Source organism: Nerophis ophidion, linkage group LG23, assembly GCF_033978795.1.
Source record: "Nerophis ophidion isolate RoL-2023_Sa linkage group LG23, RoL_Noph_v1.0, whole genome shotgun sequence".
NCBI classification, from domain to species: domain Eukaryota; kingdom Metazoa; phylum Chordata; class Actinopteri; order Syngnathiformes; family Syngnathidae; genus Nerophis; species Nerophis ophidion.
The window spans coordinates 26,990,153-27,012,487 of NC_084633.1; the positions used below are offsets into that span (position 1 = coordinate 26,990,153).

The following is a 22,335-nucleotide window of genomic DNA, read 5'->3' on the forward strand; positions in this document are numbered from 1 at the left end:
AAAAAGTTTGGAGAATCTGGAGAAATCCCTGTACGTAAGCGGCAAAGCCAAACATTTACGGAGTGTTGTTAAAAGGAAAGGCCATGTAACACAGTGGTTAAAATTCCCCCGTGTCAACTTTTTTGCAACGTGTTGCTGCCATTAAATTCTAAGTTAATGATTATTTGCAAAAAAAACATCCAAGTTTCTCAGTTCAAACATTAAATATCTTGTCTTTACAGTCTATACAATTGAATATAAATTGAAAATAATTTGTAAATCATTGTATTCTGTTTTTATTTGCCATTTACACAACGTGCCAACTTCATTGGTTTTGGGTTTTGTATATCGTTAAGATTTTTATCAATACGATACTCTTATCGATACCGGTATTTATTGTACTGAATGTAATTTGTGGAAAAAGAGATGTGAAAAGGTGCATTTTAATTAGCTTTTCTATTAGCACATAAGCTTAACACCTTCAACATGATTTAGTGTAACACCTCAGTGCAGGGAAGTATTTAATCAACTGATGTTTTTTAAAGTCTTAAACAAGTAAACTATGTGTGCAGTGAACGGTGCAATGCAGTTACGTCATCATCTTGTAAAGAACAAAAAATCCCAATTCACTGTTTCCATTCATTATAGTGAACTCTGTTTCTATTTATTACAAATTATGCTCAGCTGGAAATCATATTTGTACAAACCCCGTTTCCATGAGTTGGGAAATTGTGTTAGATGTAAATATAAACGGAATACAAATCTTTTTCAACCCATATTTAATTGAATGCACTACAAAGACAAGATATTTGATGTTCAAACTCATAAACTGGATTTTTTTTGCAAATAATAATTAACTTAGAATTTCATAGTTTCAACCCATGCCAAAGTAGTTGGGAAAGGGCATGTTCACCACTGTGTTACATGGTTCGCTTCCCCTTTGGTCCGGATGACACAATGTTGAATATTTCCAAAAACAATTTGAAATGTGGACTAGTCAGACCACAGAACACTTTTCCACTTTGCATCAGTCCATCTTAGATGATCTCGGGCCCAGAGAAGCCGTCAACGTTTCTGGATGTTGTTGATAAATGGCTTTCGCTTTGCATAGTAGAGCTTTAACTTGCACTTACAGATGTAGCGACAAACTGTACATTTGTATATGGCATTCATGTCCAGAGAACATAACTTGTATTTGATATATTAAATATATCATGTAACTCAATTAAAACAATTAGCATGTAATGTGGGTGTGCATTTTGTAACAACAGGAATTATTTGTGTTAGTTGCACAAGGACGGATGTGAGACAATGTTGTCAAGGTGAATTTTAAGTCCATAACAAATGAAAAATCCTCAATGTCACGTATTTATGAACATTTCTCCAAGTAACCACCATAATACTGGAAATGTGTGTTCATTTAGGTATCTTTCACTGCTACATGGAGTACGCCCACCTGAAGGGGGAGCCCGGCGCTGATGTGACTCTACAGGATCTTGGCTTTCAGACGGACTTCGCGGTCTACCTTCAGATCAGACAGACCTGGCTGGCCTTCAGTAAGTTGCACAGTACAATTTCGTTTTGATACCATCCACAATAGTTTACATTCACCAGGGTCCCTGCAGGTCATTGAAAAGTTTTGAAGACGTTTTTCATTTTAAAATAGAAATGTCCTATAATGGCTTTTTTGCCGATATCCCGATATTGTTCAACTCTTAATTACCGATACCGATATATACAGTCGTAGAATTAACACATTATTATGCCTAATTTTGTTGTGATGCCCCGCTGGATGCATTAAAAATTGTAACAAGGTTTTCCAAAATAAATCAACTCAAGTAATGGAAAACAATGCCAACATGGCACTGCCATATTTATTAATGAAGTCACAAAGTGCATTTTTTTTTTTAACATGCCTCAAAACAGCAGCTTGGAATTTGGGACATGCTCTCGAGGAGGTTGAGGTGAGCGGGGTTGGGGGGATAGGCGGGGTTGAGGTCCGGGGGAGTAGAGGGGTTTCGGGGGTGGTGTATATTGTAGCGTCCCGGAAGAATTAGTGCTGCATTGGATTCTGGGTATTTGTTCTGTTGTGTTACGGTGCGGATGTTCTCCCGAAATGTTTGTCATTTTTGTTTGGTGTGGGTTCACAGTGTGGCACATGTTTGTAGCAATGTTAAAGTTGATTCTCCGGCCACCCTCAGTGTGACCTGTATGGCTGTTGGCCAAGTATGCCTTACATTCACGTATGTGTTAAAAGCCGTAGATATTATGTGACTGGGCCGGCACGCAAAGGCAGTGCCTTTTAGGTTTATTGGCGCGATGTACTTCTCCCTACGTCCGTGTACACAGAGGCGTTTGAAAAAGTCATAATTTTTACTTTTTGAAACCGATACAGATCATTTTGAAACCGATACTTTCCGATATTACATTTTAAAGCATGTAATATCGGCAGTCTGATATTATCAGACATCCCTAGTTTAAAGCCTTAAAAACTCTTAAATAGTTTTGGATGTCTTGGAATTTTGAAGGAGTGGTATGAAGCTTGATGTGGGACCGAGCCAGTGTAACGTCTCAATTTTTCACGTATGTTTTTTCAACCACAGTTTTATTCGTTGCAGCGTCACAAAACCTTAATAGTACGGGTTGTGTAACAGGACCTTTTGAGGGCAGCAATAATTCAAGAACTAAAAGGTTACTGGAGTGTTGCAAAGTCCACTTTGGACTTTTTGTCCAAATTTGCATGCAAATCCTGGTAGTCGAGTCTTGTTTTTGAACCTGTAGTTGCTTATTTGGGCTTGTGTTTGTGGTACCTAGTTTTTTTGCTTTCTCCACCCCTGTTTCCTGGATATCGATATTAAACAGTCAACCTTCACTGTTCCCCTCAAAGAGCTGTTGAAAAGACTGGCTCCTTACATTATGTACTTTTTAAAAGTAAACTGGCGGTAACTTGTTTCTATCATGGAAACAATCACTGGCAGCAGTTTGGTTGGATCAGGATATTTCAAATCTAGACAAATTTATTTTTAAATACTCTATGTAAAAATATTGTATTTAGTTTAGATTATCGTTTAATTACATTTCATAAGGTGGTGCCATACCTTCATGCTTTGCCAGCGACATTCCCATTTTGAACTTTTTGTCATTAAAAAGATGTTTGCGTCACTATAAATACTACGCAGGCTCTGGTTAACCTTCCCCCAATTTTTTTTTTTTTAAATACTGAAACAAAATTCAAAAGAATATGAATAAAATGCACATAAAAGTAAAACTAGAATTAAAAATGTGACCTCCTAACAACGCCGTCATCTGTCAACACCGTGTATGGTGAGGATAGTGTGCTGCTGCCCTGTACTGTGGCTGTTGTGGATTGGTGGAAGGAATACTTTGAAGACCTCCTCAATCCCACCAACACGTCTTCCTATGAGGAAGCAGTGCCTGGGGAAATGTGGTGGGTTCTCCATTTCTGGGGCTGAGTTTGCCGAGGTAGTTAAAAAGTTCCTCGGTGGCAAGGCCCCGACCAAGGGTGGATGAGATCCGCCCGGAGTTCCTTAAGGCTCTGGATGTAATGGGGCTGTCTTGGTTGACAAGACTCTGCAACATGTGGACATCGGGGACGGTGCCTCTGGATTGGCAGACTGGGATGGTGGTTCCTCTCTTTAAGAAGGGGAACCAGAGGGAGTGTTCCAACTCTCGTGGGATCACCCTCCTCAACCTTCCCGGTAAGATCTATTCAGGTGTACTGGAGAGGAGGCGGCTACGATGGATAGTCGAACCTCGGATTCAGGAGGAACAGTGTGGTTTTCGTCCTGGTCGTGGAACTGTGGACCAGCTCTATACTCTCTGTCATGATCCCTGGTCTGGATCATGTTTAGTTTAGTTATTTTCTGTTAGTTTGGACTCCCTTTGTTGTTCGTGCACCTTGTAAGTTAGTTTGGTCACCATGGTAACGTATTCATTTCCCCTGCTGCGGGCTCCAGACGCACACCTGTTTTTGTTAATTACTTTCTTATTTAAGCCTGCCTTGCCCCGTCAGTCGGTCTTGGTCCCTTGTTTGCGGTAAGCAACTGTTACGTTGGTTTGTTCTAGATTTCTTGTTCCCTGATCCTGTGCTAATCTTAGCATTAGCTTCTGTGCGTTTCAGCACGCATTTCTTTTGTTCTTTTCATCTGTTTTCGCACCAGTGTTTTTGTTATTAATCACCTTACCTTTACGTTGTTGTCCGGAGTGTCTGTTTGCACTGGAGGAACGATCCCGCATTAAAATGCGACCCCCATGTGACAGAAGGGACCAAGCTCGACTGACGGGACAAGGCAGGCTTAAATAAGAAAGTAATTAACAAAAAACAGGTTTGCGTCTGGAACCCGCAGCAGGTGAAATTAATACGTTACCATGGTGACCAAACTAACTCACAAGGTGCACAAACAACTAAAGGGAGTCCAAACTAACAGAAAATAACAAAACTAAACATGATCCAGACCACGGATCATGACAGTACCCCCTCCTCAAGGACAGATACCAGATGTCCATAAAAAAACAAACAAGGGACCAAGACCGACTGACGGGACAAGGCATGCTTAAATAAGAAAGTAATTAACAAAAACAGGTGTGCGTCTGGAACCCGCAGCAGGTGAAATTAATACGTTACCATTGTGACCAAACTAACTCACAAGGTGCACAAACAACAAAGGGAGTCCAAACTAACAGAAAATAACTAAACTAAACATGATCCAGACCACGGATCGTGACACTCGGCAGGGTCCTTGAGGGTGCATGGGAGTTTGCCCAACCAGTCTACATGTGCTTTGTGGACTTGGAGAAGGCATTTTACCATGTACCCCGGGAAGTCCTTTGGGGAGTGCTCCAGAGACTATGGGGTAACGGACTGTCCGATTGTGGTGGTCCGCTTCCTGTACGATCAGTGTCAGAGCTTGGTCCGCATTGCCGGCAGTAAGTCGGACACGTTTCCAGTGAGGGTTGGACTCCGCCAAGGCTGCCCTTTGTCACCAATTCTGTTCATAACTTTTATGGACAGAATTTGTAGGCGCAGTCAGGACGTTGAGAGGATCCGGTTTGGTGGCTATGGGGATTTGGTCTCTGCTTTTTGCAGATGATGTGGTCCTGATGGCTTCAACTGGCTGGGATCTTCAGCTATCATTGGATCGGTTCGCAGCCGGGATGAGAATCAGCACCTCCAAGTGCGAGTCCATGGTTCTCGCCCTGGAAAAGGTGGAGTGCCATCTCTAGGTTGGGGAGGAGATCTTGCCCCAAGTGGAGGAGTTCAAGTACCTATGAGTCTTGTTCACGAGTGAAGGAAGAGTGGATCGTGAGATCGACGGACTGATCGGTGCGGCGTCTTCAGTAATGAGAATGCTGTATCGATTTGTTGTGGTGAAGGAGCTGGGCCGGAAGGCAAAGCTCTCAATTTACCGGTCGATCTACGTTCCCATCCTCACCTATGGTCATGAGCTTTGGGTTATGACTGAAAGGAAAAGATCACGGGTACAAGCGGCCGAAATGAGTTTCCTCCACCGGGTGGCGGGGCTCTCCCTTAGAGATAGGGTGAGAAGCTCTTGTCATCTGGAAGGAACTCAAAGTAAAGCCGCTGGGCCTCCACATCGAGAGGAGCCAGATGAGGGTGTTCGGGCATCCGGTCAGGATGCCACCCAAACGCCTCCCTAGGAAGGTGTTTAGGGCATGTTCGACCGGCAGTAAGCCACGGGGAAGACCCAGGACACGTTGGGAAGACTATGTCTCCTGGCTGGCCTGGGAAAGCTTCGGGATTCCCCAGGAGGAGCTGGACGAAGTGGCTGGGGAGAGGGAAGTCTGGGCTTCCCTGCTTAGGCTGCTGCCCCTGCAACCCGACCTTGGATAAGTGGAAAAAAATGGATGGATGGACATCTAACAATATAGTATTACACCATTGTTACCTTAATGTGTGCATTCAGATAGTTTAGTAAAACATTACATGAAACACTTAAGTAGTTTTAGAGTCTATAAATGTGATATCATACCGTAGTGCGATGATATCGTGGAATTGTCTCCACTCAAAAAAAAAGACTTGGTAAAAGTGCTGTAGTGTGTAAAATGACAGTGATGTTTAGGATAAACACATTTACTGTAATTGAAGACAAACATAATGCTCAAATGTTCTAATCATATTTATTACGACTAACATGTATCTTTAAGTGCACACAATTGTGCGGAAACATCCACTGTTTCAAACAAATATCTGGACAATTTAACTTATAATAATGTATGTACCTGTTTAGCTAAACTGGCTTCAAAAATATTTTTGGGGTGATGGTTTATAGCTTGAGATGAAGGTAACACTCCAGTAAGTAGCTTGAGATGAAGATAGTGCTTCAGTTCGCAGACCTCCGCTAAAGAAATCTTTTTCGCCAGGGTTTGCTTGTCTGTTTGTTAGCAACGTAACTCAAAATCTAATCGATAGACTTTGAGGAAATGTTCAGGAAATGTCTGCATGAACAATTCCTTTTGTCCACTCCGATTACACTTCTGCCGCATGCTTCCTGCGCAGGGGGTTATGGGGGAAATAGTTTATTTTTAGACAGGCCAATGCAAAAGCGCCAGGAAAAAAAACTACACACACTAAGTTTTTAATTCATACCGTCAAGACGTTACAGCATTATTGTGATCATTTTGAAATGCAATACCACATTATCTACAATACCGTTATACCCGTTTATTTATATATATATATATATATATATATATATATATATATATATATATATATATATATAATGCAGATATTTAAAAAAAAAAAAAAAAAGGTACGTTTTCATTTGGGTGCCTCTATCAACCGCATAGGTGTAGGCTACCCAAAGATGGATCCAGGCAATGAAGGCTGTTGAAGGGTCACGAAAAATTTTTGAATGAATTGGCTGGTTACACTGTACTTTATTGTGATATTGTTTACATTCTGTATTCTTATCACGTTTCTACTAACGCTGCCTTCTCTTACTAGTGATCATCCTCGCCATTGTGGAGGTCATAATCATCCTCCTGCTCATCTTCCTCAGAAAAAGGATTCTAATTGCCGTAGCACTCATCAAGGAAGCCAGCAAGTTAGTAGAATCCACATCTGAACTGTACAACCCCTGGCAAAAATGATGGACTCACCAGATTTTCTCATTCAGGTGTTTTAATTTTGTGTAAAAAAAAGAAGCAATTAACAGACATGACACAGAATTATAGTCTTTTCAAATGAAAACTTTCTGGCTTTTAGAAACACCAAAATAAGCCAAGGATATAAATTGTGGTAAGCAATAACGGCTTCATCTTTAGATTTAAAAATATGGAATCAATTCAATTCTGAAGAAAAAAATGATGGAATCTCCCTGTAAATTGTCATTGCCAAAGCTAACAGCTGCATCAGATTAAAACTGTTTATTAGTGTGCGGTTTAAAAATAGTATTTTCACCTTAGAGAGCTGTTGCACCAGGTGGCTTGACATGAATCATGGCTCCAACGCAAGAGATGTCATTTGAAATACAGAAAAGGAATATTGAACAACGTGTAAAAATCTGGACCAAGTATACAGCACTTTTCTCAGAAAATTTGTATATTGTGATAGTCCTTTATTTTCTGTAATGCAACTAAAAAACATGAAAATGTCATACATTCTGGATTCATTACACATCAACTGAAATATTGCAAGCCTTTTATTATTTTAATATTGCTGATTATGGCATACAGCTTAAGAAAACTCAAAAATCCTACCTCAAAAAATTTGAATATTTCCTCAGACCAAGTAAAAAAAAAGATTTATAACAGCAAAACAAAATTAAACATTTGAAATTGTAAATAATGCACCTAGTACTTGATTGGGAATCCCTTTGCACGAATTACTGCATCAATGCGGCGTGGCATGGAGGCAATCAACCTGTGGCATTGCTGAGGTGTTATGGATGCCCAGGATGCTTCAATAGCGGCCTTTAGCTCATTTGTATTATTGGGTCTGGTGTCTTTTAGCTTCTTCTTCACAATACCCCACAAATTCTCTATGGGGTTCATTCAGGTCAGGGGAGTTGGCAGGCAGGAAGTTTGTAAAAGTCAAGCGTACTGGTAGACAGAGGAAAACATCAAAGAACCAAGACGGTAAAATTTGAAGCAATTTGTCCTGAAAGCAGAAAATGCACAGCAAATGAAATTAAGAAGAAATGGGCAGAAATTGGTGTCACCTTCTGTGACCGAAATGTAAAAAAAACGCCTGAAGGAAAAGAGCTTTAAATACTGAAAAGCTAAACGAAAGCTGTAATTAACATCTAAACAGGAAAAACCAAGGCCACACAGTGGGCTAAAGAAAAATAATGGTGGACTACGGATGACTGGATGAAAGTCATATTCAGTGATGAATTGCAAATCTGCTTTGGGCAAGGTGATGAAACTGGTGGCGTTCCAATAAGATTTACGAAGACGACTGCCTGAAGAAAACATGCACATATCCACAGTTATTGATTCTATGGGCTGCAGGCCAGGTAATTATAGCAGTCATCACATCTTCAATGAATGCCCAAGCTTACATTGACATTTTGGACACTTCTTATTCCATCAGTCAAAAGGATGTTGGAAAATGACATTTTTCAAGATAACGCATTTTCCAATAGAGCAAAAACTGTAAAAACGTTCCTCGAATAAAAGATACATAAGGTCAATGTCAGGCGCCTGCAAATAGTCCCAATCTCACTCCAGTTAAAAATGTGTGGTGGAAGTTGAAGAAAATAGTGGATGACAGGACTTTATCCTGCAAAGCTAATCTGACAACATCAATAAGAAAGGGCAGGGCAAAATAGATGGAACGTTCTGTAATCACTCATTAATTAAGTCCATGCCTTAGAGACTGAGTGCAACAAAGTGTGTTGTAGTCATTTTTTTTATTCCATAATGTCTCTTCAGAATTGTAATTTTCAGCTCTACTTGATCTAAAAATGAAACTGTTACTACTGCAATTTATTTTCACACGTTCTGTTTGTGCTTCTTAAAGCCAGAACCATGAATTGATTAACGTGGACCCCGACTTCAACAAGTTTAAAAACTTATTTGGGTATTAATTGTACGGAATATGTGCTGAACTGTGCAATCTACTAATAAAACTTTCAATCAATCAATCAGAAAGTGGCAACTTCAAGTGACTATAGTTTTGTGTCAATGACTATCTGCTTTTTTTAACGAAATTCATCAACTGAATGAACGTTCTCCCAATCTGGTCATCTCATACTTTTTGCCAAGGAAATGGGTAAAATGTGTGAAAACATTTTAGCTGACATGTTTGTTGTGACACTTTTAAAATGAACCTACTAACTTATTTTGACTCTGAATCTGTTAATACACAAAGTGAATGACTCAAAATGTGTATTGGCTCATTTCAGGCAGCTTTTTAAATTTTTTATAAAAAGTTCCTATGACAAAGGTGACTCGTGGCATTTATGCTAATAGAATACATTCAATGACATTAGAATCAGTACAAATGAATTACAATCCCCGTTTCCATATGAGTTGGGAAATTGTGTTAGATGTAAATATAAACGGAATACAATGATTTGTAAATCATTTTCAACCCATATTCAGTTGAATATGCTACAAAGACAACATATTTGATGTTCAAACTGATAAACATGTTTTTTTGTACAAACAATCTTTGACTTTATAATTCGATGCCAGCAACATGTGACAAAGAAGTTGGGAAAGGTGGCAATAACTACTGATAAAGTTGAGAACATTGGAACATCCCACAGGTGTGCAGGCTAATTGGGAACAGGTGGGTGCCATGATTGGGTATAAAAACAGCTTCCCAAAAAATGCTCAGTCTTTCACAAGAAAGGATGGGGCCAGGTACACCCCTTTGTCCACAACTGCGTGTATCAAAAACCGACATCAATCTCTAAAGGATATCACCACATGGGCTCAGGAACACTTCAGAAAACCGCTGTCACTAAATACAGTTGGTCGCTACATCTGTAAGTGCAAGTTAAAGCTCTACTGAAACCCACTACTACCAACCACGCAGTCTGATAGTTTATATATCAATGATGAAATCTTAACATTGCAACACATGCCAATACGGCCGGGATAGTTTACTAAATTGCAATTTTAAATTTGGCGCCAAAATATCCGGCTGAAACGTCTCGGTATGATGAAGCGTGCGCGTGACGTCACGGATTGTAGAGGACATTTTTTTCCAGCATCGTTCCCAGCTATTGATTCGTCTGTTTTCATCGGGGGACGGCGTGGCGCAGTGGGAGAGTGGCCGTGCGCAACCCGAGGATCCCTGGTTCAAATCCCACCTAGTACCAACCTCGTCACGTCCGTTGTGTCCTGAGCAAGACACTTCACCCTTGCTCCTGATGGGTGCTGGTTGGCGCCTTGCATGGCAGCTCCCTCCATCAGTGTGTGAATGTGTGTGTGAATGGGTAAAATGTGGAAGTAGTGTCAAAGCGCTTTGAGTACCTTGAAGGTAGAAAAGCGCTATAAAAGTACAACCCATTTATCATTTTATCATCGCAAAATTCTACTGTATTCTGGACATCTGTGTTGCTGAACCTTTTGCAATTTGTTCAATGAACAATGGACACATCAAAGAAGAAAGCTGTTGGTGGGAAGCGGTGTATTCGGGCCGGCTTTAGCAACACAAACACAGCCGGTGTTTCATTGTTTACATTCCCGAAAGATGACAGTCAAATTTTACTATGGAACAGAGATGTCAATCGAACACGGTTGGATTAGACCACACACCCAAAGTACAGTGTATTATGTGTATTAATAAAAACATTTTACCATTCTGAAGGCGCGTGCTACTCCAGCATCATTATGCGTCCTCCTTACCATCACCGTCGGGTTTAAAGCGGTATGGCTCTATCCCTCGTTGCGGTTGGGCCTGGCCGAGTGGTCCTGCTACCCCCACGGCTGCCACGGCGCCTCTCACAGCATCTTCCCTATCTGAATCGCTCCCACTGCCCTCTTGTCCTAATTTTTTATTTTTTGTATTTTTTTTTTTTCTAGTCCTTCGCTCTCACTTTCTTCTTTCATCCTCGCTCAAATTATTGGGGAAATCGTCGCTTTCTCGGTCCGAATCGCTCTCGCTGCTGGTGGCCATGATTGTAAACAATGTTCAGATGTGAGGAGCTCCACAACCTGTGACGTCGCACGCATATCGTCTGCTACTTCCGGTACAGGCAAGGCTTTTTTATCAGCACCAAAAGTTGCAAACTTTATCGTCGATGTTCTCTACCAAATCCTTTTCAGCAAAAATATGGCAATATCGCGAAATGATCAAGTACGACATAGAATGGACCTGCTATCCCCGTTTAAATAAGAAAATCGCATTTCAGTAGGCCTTTAAAGCTCTACTATGCAAAGCAAAAGCCATTTATCAACAACATCCAGAAACGCCGCCGGCTTCTCTGGGCCCGAGATCATCTAAGATGGACTGATTCAAAGTGGAAAAGTGTTCTGTGGTCTGACGAGTCCACATTTCAAATTGTTTTTGGAAATATTCGACATCGTGTCATCCGGATCAAAGGGAGAAGCGAACCATCTAGACTGTTATCGACCCAAAGTTCAAAAGCCTGCATCTGTGATGGTATGGGGGTGCATTAGTGCCCAAGGCATAGGTAGCTTACACACCTGTGAAGGCACCATTAATGCTGAAACGTACATACAGGTTTTGGAACAACATACGCTGCCATCTAAGCGCCGTCTTTTTCATGGACGCCCCTGCTTATTTCAGCAAGACAATGCCAAGCCATATTCAGCACGTGTAACAACAGCGTGGCTTCGTAAAAAAAGAGTGCGGGTACTTTCCTTGCCCACCTGCAGTCCAGACATGTCTTACATCGGAATGTGTGGCGCATTATGAAGCATAAAATACGACAGCTGAGACCCCAGACTGTTGAACAACTGAAGCTCTACATAAAAAAAAAATGGGAAAGAATTCCACTTTCAAAGCTTCAACAATTAGTTTCTTCAGTTCCCAAACGTTTGAGTGTTGTTAAAAGAAAAGGTGATGTAACACAGTGGTGAACATGCCCTTTCCCAACTACTTTGGCACGTGTTGCAGCCATGAAATTCTAAGTTAATTATTATTTGCGAAAAAAAATAAAGTTTATGAGTTTGAACATCAAATACCTTGTCTTTGTAGTGCATTCAATTGAATATGGGTTGAAAAGGATTTGCAAATCCTTGTATTCCGTTTATATTTACATCTAACACAATTTCCCAGCTCAAATGGAAACGGGTTTTGTAGTACAAAAGAATTAGGTAACAGTACTGTGCTGAAAGAGAGTAATGTTCAAATATATTTTTTAATGGGTGTTGTTAATGTGTTCCTAGGGCGATTGGACATGTGATGTGTTCCCTCTTATACCCACTCTTCACTTTTCTGCTCCTGGCCCTGGTCATCGCCTACTGGGCAGTGACTGCTGTGTATCCTTTCTTGTTGAGAGCTTAAAACCGTGGTTGCATTCACAGCCTTGACAGGAAGTACGGCTTCTTGGCCAGACATCCCAGAGTCAGTGGAAAGAATGGAATGGGCGTTTTTTGGAATTTTTCCGACCTAAATCTCTCCCTTATTGTAGTCCTTGACATAACCGTTCAGCTTCCTGTCTACCTCCAGCGAGCCCATCTACAAGGTGATCAACGAGACCGCGTGCCAGCACTCAAGGAAAACATGCGACCCGGCCGTGAGTTGTCTTTTGTGTCTTTTATTTTGGAGAGTCCACACATCTTTCCTCTATTCAGGCGCTTCTTTTCTGGAATAGTCGGCCCATGTTGTACAATGTTGAAACACCAAATCCAAATGTTATCTGACCTCTCTCTGCAGAACTACTCGACCTCCACCATGAAACAAGAGTGCCCTGACTCGGAGTGTCATTTTGCCTTTTACGGCGGAGAGACCCCTTACCACAAATACTTGATCGGCCTGCAGTTCTACAACGTCTTCCTCTTCTTTTGGTGCGCTAACTTCGTCACCGCGCTGGGTCAGATGACCTTAGCCGGGGCTTTTGCTTCCTACTACTGGGCTTTTGACAAGAAAAAAGACATGCCTTCCTTCCCAGTCTTTTCGTCCCTCGGTAGATCTCTCAGGTGTGTGTTTTTGCGTGACGTTTTCATTTGTATACTAACTTCCCGTCGTTCTAATAACACTCTGTGTTTCAGGTATCACACAGGAACTCTGGCATTTGGCTCGCTGATCCTTTCAATATGCCAGATCATCAGGGTTCTGCTGGAGTATCTGGACCATAAACTGAAAGGTTGGTCAAAATCTGCATTCCTCAACTTTCTCAGTCTTTTTTGCCACTTGCTTTTTTGAAACCTAATGAGCTAATATTTGCAAATAATAACGTTTACCAGTTTAAATGTTAAATATCTTCTCTTTGCAGTCAATTGAATTGAATACATGTTGAAAAGGATTTGCAAATCGTTGTATTCTGTTTTTATTTACCATTTACACAACGTGCCAACCTGCGATGAGGTGGCGACTTGTCCAAGGTGTACGACGCCTTCAGCCCGAATGTAGCTGAGATAGGCACCAGCCCCCCCCGCAACCCCAAAAGGGAATAACTGGTAGAAAATGGATGGATGGACAACGTGCCAACTTCACGGTTCCGGGTTTTGTTCAACTTTTCTTTACGGCGCCATGACTAGGGGAGGTTGTTTGAATTGGGTCATATAAATAATTTCTGTGCATGTAATGTCTAGAAAGTACACTCCATGGCATACTTGCCAACCCTCCCGACTTTCCGGGAGACTCCCGGATTTCAATGACTCTCCCAAAAACCTCCCGAGGCAACCATTCTCCCGAATTTCTTCCAATCTCCACCCGGACAACAATATTGGGGCGTGCCTTAAAGGCACTGCCTTTAGCGTCCCCTACAACCTGTCGTCGCGTCCGCTATTCCTCCATACAAACAGCGTGCTGGCCCTACGAATAGAAACGCTATGGACGGCTAGAAGACCTAGAATACCTCCCTGCTTGGCACTCTGCATTAAGGGTTGGAATTGGGGGTGAGATCACCAAAAATTATTTCCGAGCGCAGCCACCACTGCTGCCCACTGCTCCTCTCACCTCCCAGGGGGTGATATAGGTTGATGGGTCGAATGCAGATAACAATTTAGCCACACCTAGTGTGTTTGTGTGTGTGTGTGACAATCATTGGTACTTTAGCCTTATTTGGAAACACAAATAATAACTAATAGTTGTTATTACAGATTACAACTACTTTAAAACCTAATTTTATACCAATTTAACCATCCATCCATTTTTTCTCTACCGCTTCGACCTCATCGCAGGGTCAACACCGAGACAACATTCACACTCACATTTACACACTATGGCCCATTTAGTGTTGCCAATCAACCTATAACATTACATTAATAACATTAACAACATTATTATTATTATAGATTAATTGATAAGTACTTTCCCTTTTCTGAATTCATACACATTTAATGAAATTATTCAATAAAATTTTATATTTCTTACATTATTAGATAATATTAAAGATTATTATGCATGCAGTGCAAGTATTTTTTCCGTCAAAACAGAAAGAATGAAAACATTTAGTAAATTGACGTGGCGGGCCAAATCTGGCCCCCGGGCCTTGAGTTAGACATATGTGTACCATGGTGTCCCACTGGGGTTTGATATCCTTTTTTAAAAGCTCTGAAATGAACAACTGTTGATAGCTATAAATTAAAAATGGCAGAATGGTTGTTTTTTTTTGAGCATTTGTCTTAAGTTCTTAATCAATCAATCAATGTTTATGTATGTACCTCTAAATCAGTGTCTCAAAGGGCTGCACAAGCCACAACGACATCCTCGGTTCAGAGCTCACATAAGGGCAAGGAAAAATGCAATGGACGTTGAGTGGGTCTAACATAATGTTGTGAAAGTCCAGTCCATAGTGGCTCTAACATAATAATGAGAGTCCAGTCCATAGTGGCTCTAACATAATAGTGAGAGTCCAGTCCATAGTGGGTCTAACATAATAGTAAGAGTCCAGTCCATAGTGGGTCTAACATAATAGTGAGAGTCCAGTCCATAGTGGGTCTAACATAATAGTGAGAGTCCAGTCCATAGTGCATCTAACATAATAGTGAGAGTCCAGTTCATAGTGGCTCTAACATAATAGTGAGAGTCCAGTCCATGGTGGCTCTAACATAATAGTGAGAGTCCAGTTCATAGTGGATCTAACATAATAGTGAGAGTCCAGTCCATAGTGGCTCTAACATAATAATGAGAGTCCAGTCCATAGTGGGTCTAACATAATGGCGAGAGTCCAGTCCATAGTGGATCTAACATAATAGTGAGAGTCCAGTCCATAGTGGCTCTAACATAATAGTTAGAGTCCAGTCCAGTGTTGATCTAACATAATAGCGAGCGTCCAGTCCATAGTGGATCTAACATAATAGCGAGCGTCCAGTCCATAGTGAATCTAACATAATAGTGAGAGTCCAGTCCATAGTGGATCTAGCGTAATAGTGGAAGTCCAGTCCATAGTGGATCTAGCGTAATAGTGGAAGTCCAGTCCATGGTAGATCTAACGTAATAGTGACAGTCCAGTCCATAGTGGATCTAACATAATGGTGAGAGTCCAGTCCATAGTGGATCTAGCGTAATAGTGGAAGTCCAGTCCATGGTAGATCTAACGTAATAGTGACAGTCCAGTCCATAGTGGATCTAGCATAATGGTGACAGTCCAGTCCGTAGTGGATCTAGCATAATAGTGAGAGTCCAGTCCATAGTGGATCTAACATAATAGTGAGAGTCCAGTCCATATTGGATCTAACATAATAGTGAGAGTCCAGTCCATAGTGAATCTAACATAATAGTAAGAGTCCAGTCCATAGTGGATCTAGCATAATGATGAGAGTCCAGTCCATAGTGGATCTAACATAATGGTGAGAGTCCAGTCCATAGTGGATCTAACATAATAGCGAGCGTCCAGTCCATAGTGGATCTAACATAATGGTGAGAGTCCAGTCCATATTGGATCCAACATAATAGTGAGAGTCCACTACGGACTGGACTCTCACCATTATGTTATATCTAACATAATGGTGAGAGTCCAGTCCGTAGTGGATCTAACATAATAGTGAGAGTCCAGTCTATAGTGGCTCTAACATAATAGTGAGAGTCCAGTCCATAGTGGATCTAACATAATAGTGAGAGTCCAGTCTATAGTGGATCTAACATAATAATGAGAGTCCAGTGATAGAAGTGACAACTTTCTTGTTGCTAAAGGCATATGTCCTGCAACTGTTTCCCCTCGCAGGTGCCCACAACAAGTGTACCAGGTTCCTCCTGTGCTGTCTGAAGTGCTGCTTTTGGTGCCTGGAGAAATGCATCAAGTTCCTCAACAGAAATGCCTACATCATGGTGAGCGGTGTGGTCCAGCTCAGATTGGTCCTGTTTGTTGTTGTTGTTGTTGTTGTAATGTTCACATTTGGCCTGTAGGTGGCAATATATGGCAAAAACTTCTGCACTTCTGCCCGGGATGCCTTCTTCCTTCTCATGAGGAATTTGATCAGGTCCATGTTTTTTACATTTGCAAGCTCTTATTTTGAAGGTAAGTTCCGGTGTATTGTGCAATCTTTAAAATACGTTTTGCCTGTTCACAGGGTGGCGGTGTTGGACAAAGTGACAGATTTTCTCCTGTTTTTGGGCAAACTGCTCATTGTCGGACTCGTGGGTGAGTGTTTGATGTGTTCTTCATGCTTCATTAAAAATATCCACTGCTAAATATTCATAAAATTCTTAGTCATATTTCTTACTTTTTTTTTCCATTTATTTCAGGCAATTAAATATAATAATAATAATTAAAAAAAGTACAAAGTTGACAACACATAACATGAATTGATGCAGTGTAAAAGGTAATGTATAGTATGTAATGTATGATTGTCCAGTTTTGCCTTAAAGGGAGTGGGAAGAAAACTTATTTAATCCCACTCCCAGTTTTACATGCAGTGATTCTTCCATTGAGTTTCACTGTTACTTTGTTGAAGGATTATAATACAAATGTTGTATCAGCACGGCGGATTTGGGGTAGTGCATCTGCCTCCCAATACGAAGGTCCTGAGTAGTCCTGAGTTCGATCCCGGGCTCGGGATCTTACTGTGTGGAGTTTGCATGTCCAGGGTGTACGCCGCCTTCCGCCCGAACGCAGCTGAGATAGGCTCCAGCAACCCCCCGCCACCCCGAAGGGAATAAGCGGTAGAAAATGGATGGATGTTGTATCATAGTGGCATTACCACAGGGAACAATAATTATTACACTGTAACAATAATTTGTATCAACATTGTAGGAAGAATGAATATACCAACAATGTTAATAGACAAAATACTAGTGGTGTGGGAAAAAATCGATTCGATTACAAATAAAAATTATATATTTTTTTTAATCAATCCAACAAAACAATAGACAGCAATACCATAACAATGCAATCCAATTCCAAAACCAAACCTGACCCAGCAACACTCAGAACTGCAATAAATGGAGCAGTTGAGAGGAGACACAAACACAACACAGAACAAACCAAAAGTAGTGAAACAAAAATGAATATTATCAACAACAGTATCAATATTAGTTATAATTTCAGCATAGCAGTGATTAAAAATCCTTCACTGACATTATCATTAGACATTTATAAAAATAAAGAACTATAGTGTCACAGTGGCTTACACTTGCATCACATCTCATAAGCTTGACAACACACTGTGACCAATGTTTTCACAAAGATAAAATAAGTCAAATTTTTGGTTCGTTTAATAGTTTAAAAAAAATTACATTATTGCAATCAGTTGATTAAACATTGTCCTTTACAATTATAAAAGCTTTTTTTTTTTTTTTTTTAATCTACTACTCTGCTAGCATGTCAGCAGACTGGGGTAGATCCTACCCTATGTATTGAATGAATATGGAATCATTTTGAATCGGAAAAATATCGTTTTTGAATCGAATCAAATCGAAAACAATCGATATATTATCGAATCGTTACCCCAAGAATCATTATTGAATCGAATAGTGGGACACCCAAAGATTCACAGCCCTACAAAATACCATCCATCAATCTTCTTCCGCTTATCCAAGGTCGGGTCGCGGGGGCAGCAGCCTAAGCAGGGAAGCCCAGACTTCCCTCTCCCCAGCCACTTCGTCCAGCTCTTCCCGGGGGATCCCGAGGCGTTCCCAGGCCAGCCGGGAGACATAGTCTTCCCAACGTGTCCTGGGTCTTCCCCGTGGCCTCCTACCGGTCGGACGTGCCCGAAACACCTCCCTAGGGAGGCGTTCGGGTGGCATCCTGACCAGATGCCCGAACCACCTCATCTGGCTCCTCTCCATGTGGATGAGCAGCGGCTTTACTTTGAGCTCCTCCCGGATGACAGAGCTTCTCACCCTATCTCTAAGGGAGAGCCCCGCCACCCGGCGGAGGAAACTCATTTTGGCCACTTGTACCCGTGATCTTGTCCTTTTGGTCATGACCCAAAGCTCATGACCATAGGGGAGGATGGGTAAATTGAGAGCTTTGCCTTCCGGCTCAGCTCCTTCTTCACCACAACGGATCGATACAGCCTCTGCATTACTGAAGACGCCGCACCGATCCACTCTTCCCTCACTCGTGAACAAGACTCCGAGGTACTTGCACTCCTCCACTTGGGGCAGCCAAGTGGAGATGGCACTCCACCCTTTTCCGGGCGACAAAATACCAACAATGGTTATAGACAACATAGAAATATTGGTAAGGAAACATTGAGCACATGTTAACACTGTGAGACAGAGTAGTGAAGTGAAGTGAATTATATTTATATAGCGCTTTTCTCTAGTGACTCAAAGCGCTTTACATAGTGAAACCCAATATCTAAGTTACATTTAAACCAGTGTGGGTGGCATTGGGAGCAGGTGGGTAAAGTGCCTTGCCCAAGGACACAACGGCAGTGACTAGAATGGCGGAAGCGGGAATCGAACCTGCAACCCTCAAGTTGCTGGCACGGCCACTCTACCAACCGAGCTATGCCGCCCCATTAGTACATTAGTCAAATGAAATGTTTTTAAAGTAACAACTTAACAACCCCAAAATAATGTAAACAAAACAAACATGTTTACTTTTTAATATACAGTACAATTTAAAGCACAAAGCAGTTTTGCCAATGAATATAGCGTCTAATAAACAAGCTTTGTTCTTCTCCAACAACACCCTGTGGATCAGTGCAACTGTTTGGCCCACACAAATAAACAGGAGTGATACCTCTCAACGCCTCACTCACAACTCCAAACATTTTAGCTCGTGTTGATGTTACTGTGAACACTGACAAAGTTAGCGATTCAGTTTTAGATGAAGAATACAGATAATCCTCGCAAAAAACTAAAAAAATGGTCGTCAATGCGTCACACTTTGTGGTTAAGATACAGCTGTATGTAATTATACATTTGGCCAGCAGGTGGAGTTTAGTGCCAAAGCACGCATTGAATAATTGAGAAATTCTCCAACCAATTGGCCCAAATGGTCCCGCAACCCCGAAAGGGAATAAGCGGTAGAAAATGGATGGATGGATGGTTCATCTGACCATCAGTAATACAGAGCATAAACTCTTTCAAAAATAAAATAATGTTACTTCCTGCCCTGTCCGTCACACATGATCCAAAATAGCTCGTCAAAACAAAAAAGAAACCCTTGCCTCCCTCCATTTTGCATACTGATTCACTTCTTCTATGCTCTGCACACATTCTTCTCCGGCTCTCCCGTCGCAAATCTACCCTCACCTACTCAGTGGCCTAGTGCAGTGGTTCTCAACCTTTTTTCAGTGACGTACCCCCTGTGAACATTTTTTTTAATTCAAGTACCCCATAATCAGAGCAAATCATTTTTGGTTGAAAAAAAGAGATAAAGAAGTAAAATACAGCACTGTCATCCGTTTCTGATTTATTACATTGTATAACAGTGCAAAATATTGCTCATTTGTAGTGGTCTTTCTTGAACTATTTGGAAAAAAAGATAAAAATAACAAAAAACTTGTTGAAAAATAAACAAGTGATTCAATTACAGATAACGATTTCTACACAGAAGTAATCAACTTAAAGTGCCCTCTTTGGGGATTGTAATAGAGATCCATCTGGATTCATGAACTTAATTCTAAACTTTTCTTCACAAAAAAAGAAATCTTTAACATCAATATTTATGGAACATATCCACAAAAAAATCTAGCTGTCAACACTGAATATTGCATTGTTACATTTCTTTTCACAGTTTATGAACTTATGTTCTTGGAGTATTATTCAAAACATATATTTATAAAGGGTTTTGAATTGTTGCTATTTTTAGAATATTTAAAAAAAAAATCTCACGTACCCCTTGGCATACCTTCAAGTACCCCCAGGGGTACGCGTACCCCCATTTGAGAACCACTGGCCTAGTGGTTAGAGCATTGGTGTCAAACTCTGGTCCGCGGGACAAATTTCATTTGGCCCTTGAGGTAATATCAAATTAAGATTAGAGCTGGCCCGTCGGTATTGTACAGCGGCGATGCCTCTGTAACACTGCATTCACCGCTGATACTCATACTTGCCAACCCTCACGATTTTCCCGGGAGACTCCCAAAGTTCAGTGCCCCTCCCGAAAATCTCCCAGGGCAACCATTCTTCCGAATTTCTCCCGATTTCCACCCGGGCAACAATATTGGGAGCGTGCCTTGAAGGCACTGCCTTTTAGCGTCCTCTACAGCCTGTCGTCACGTCAGCTTTTCCGCCATATAAAAACATGCCGGCCCAGTCACATAATATATGCTGCTTTAACACACATAAGTGAATGCAAGCATACTTGATCAACAGCCATAAGGGTCACACTGAGGGGGGCCGTATAAACAACTTTAACACTTTTACAAATATGCGCCACACTGTGAAGCCACACCAAACAAGAATGACAAACACATTTTGGGAGAACATCCGCACCGTAGCACAACATAAACACAACAGAAGAAATACCCTGAATCCCATGCAGCACTAACTCTTCCGGGACGCTACAAAATACATCCCCGCTACCACCAAACCCCGCCCTCTCCAATTTTTATTTAAATTTAATTTGATATGCCATTGATATTTTTTAATAATCATAATTTATAATTTAAAACTCGATTTTGCATCTGACTGTAAAATTATATAAGTCTTGCTTGTTTAATATATAATGCTAAACTTGTTTGGGTCCCTATTAAGAGGTTAATTTGTTCAACCCTGGCCCGCGGCTTTGTTCAGTTTTAAATTTTGGCCCACTCTGTATTTGAGTTGGACACCCCTGGGTTAGGGTGTTCGCCCTGAGAACGGTAGGTTGTGAGTTCAAACCCCGGCCGAGTCATACCAAAGACTATAAAAATGGGACCCATTACCTCCCTGCTCGGCACTCGGCATCAAGGGTTGGAATTGGGGGTTAAATCACCAAAAATGTTTCCAGGGCATGGCCACCGCTGCTGTTCACTGCTCCCCTCACCTCCCAGGGGGTGATCAAAGTTGATTGGTCAAATGCAGATAATAATTTTGCCACACCTAGTGTGTGTGTGACAATCATTGGTACTTTAACAAATATGCAAACGAGATGTTACAAAGGGGCGCCTACTCTTCAAAAGTGATGTCATCAAATTGGCAGCCCCCATAGGACTTCCAGCGGCCCACTAAATGAATGAATGAATTCGGAGACCAAAAAGGTCGCAAATAGGTCGCACTGTGTCTTTAATAACACATGTAATAACTTTTTTAAAAAAATATATATTCTATTTCTCTTTAAAAGCAGAATGTACATATTCACAAGGCTTATGTAACTGTTAAATGACCAGATGCAGGCAATGAGTGACTGATTTTTTAACAGCTGGGCTGTTAAACTTTTGTGTGTTTGTTTTTCAGGAGTCTTTGCTTTCTTCTTCTTCTCGGGGAGAGTAAAGGTCTTTGCGGACACTGCGCCCAATCTCCACTATTACTGGGTGCCCATACTGGTATGACGTTTGTTTGTACTCAGAGAACATATTAACATCTTAAAATAAATACAATTTTAAATATATTGCACATCGAAAAATAATTAAATTGTTACTAAGTAAAAAGCAATTAAATATATTTAACAAAAAATATTTTAAAAGCTAAACATTTTAAAATATATTGCAAATATAATTTTTTAAAAATTGTTATTAAGTAAATAGTAATTAAATATATTCCAAATAGAGAAATAATTTTAAAGGTAAACATTTTAAAATATATTGCACATGGAAATACAATTAAGATTTTTTTTTAATTACAAAGATACACAGAACTGAGGTTTAAAATATTGAAATAAACATTTAAATATATCTGTCAGAAATTCG

The 22,335-nt window shown here is 40.8% G+C and overlaps 1 protein-coding gene across 3 annotated transcripts in view; it reads left to right on the forward strand.

The window, feature by feature from the left end:
- LOC133541827 (choline transporter-like protein 2) overlaps positions 1–22,335 on the forward strand; it is a 95,778-nt gene that overhangs the window by 59,540 nt on the left and 13,903 nt on the right. For all 3 annotated transcript variants that reach the window (XM_061885455.1, XM_061885454.1, XM_061885456.1), the window contains exons 11-20: positions 1,404–1,535; positions 6,968–7,067; positions 12,331–12,423; positions 12,596–12,680; positions 12,821–13,083; positions 13,156–13,250; positions 16,275–16,378; positions 16,457–16,530; positions 16,621–16,691; positions 21,884–21,972. In XM_061885455.1, the coding sequence (XP_061741439.1) occupies positions 1,404–1,535; positions 6,968–7,067; positions 12,331–12,423; positions 12,596–12,680; positions 12,821–13,083; positions 13,156–13,250; positions 16,275–16,378; positions 16,457–16,530; positions 16,621–16,691; positions 21,884–21,972 (1,106 nt within the window). The remainder of the gene's footprint in view (positions 1–1,403; positions 1,536–6,967; positions 7,068–12,330; positions 12,424–12,595; positions 12,681–12,820; positions 13,084–13,155; positions 13,251–16,274; positions 16,379–16,456; positions 16,531–16,620; positions 16,692–21,883; positions 21,973–22,335) is intronic.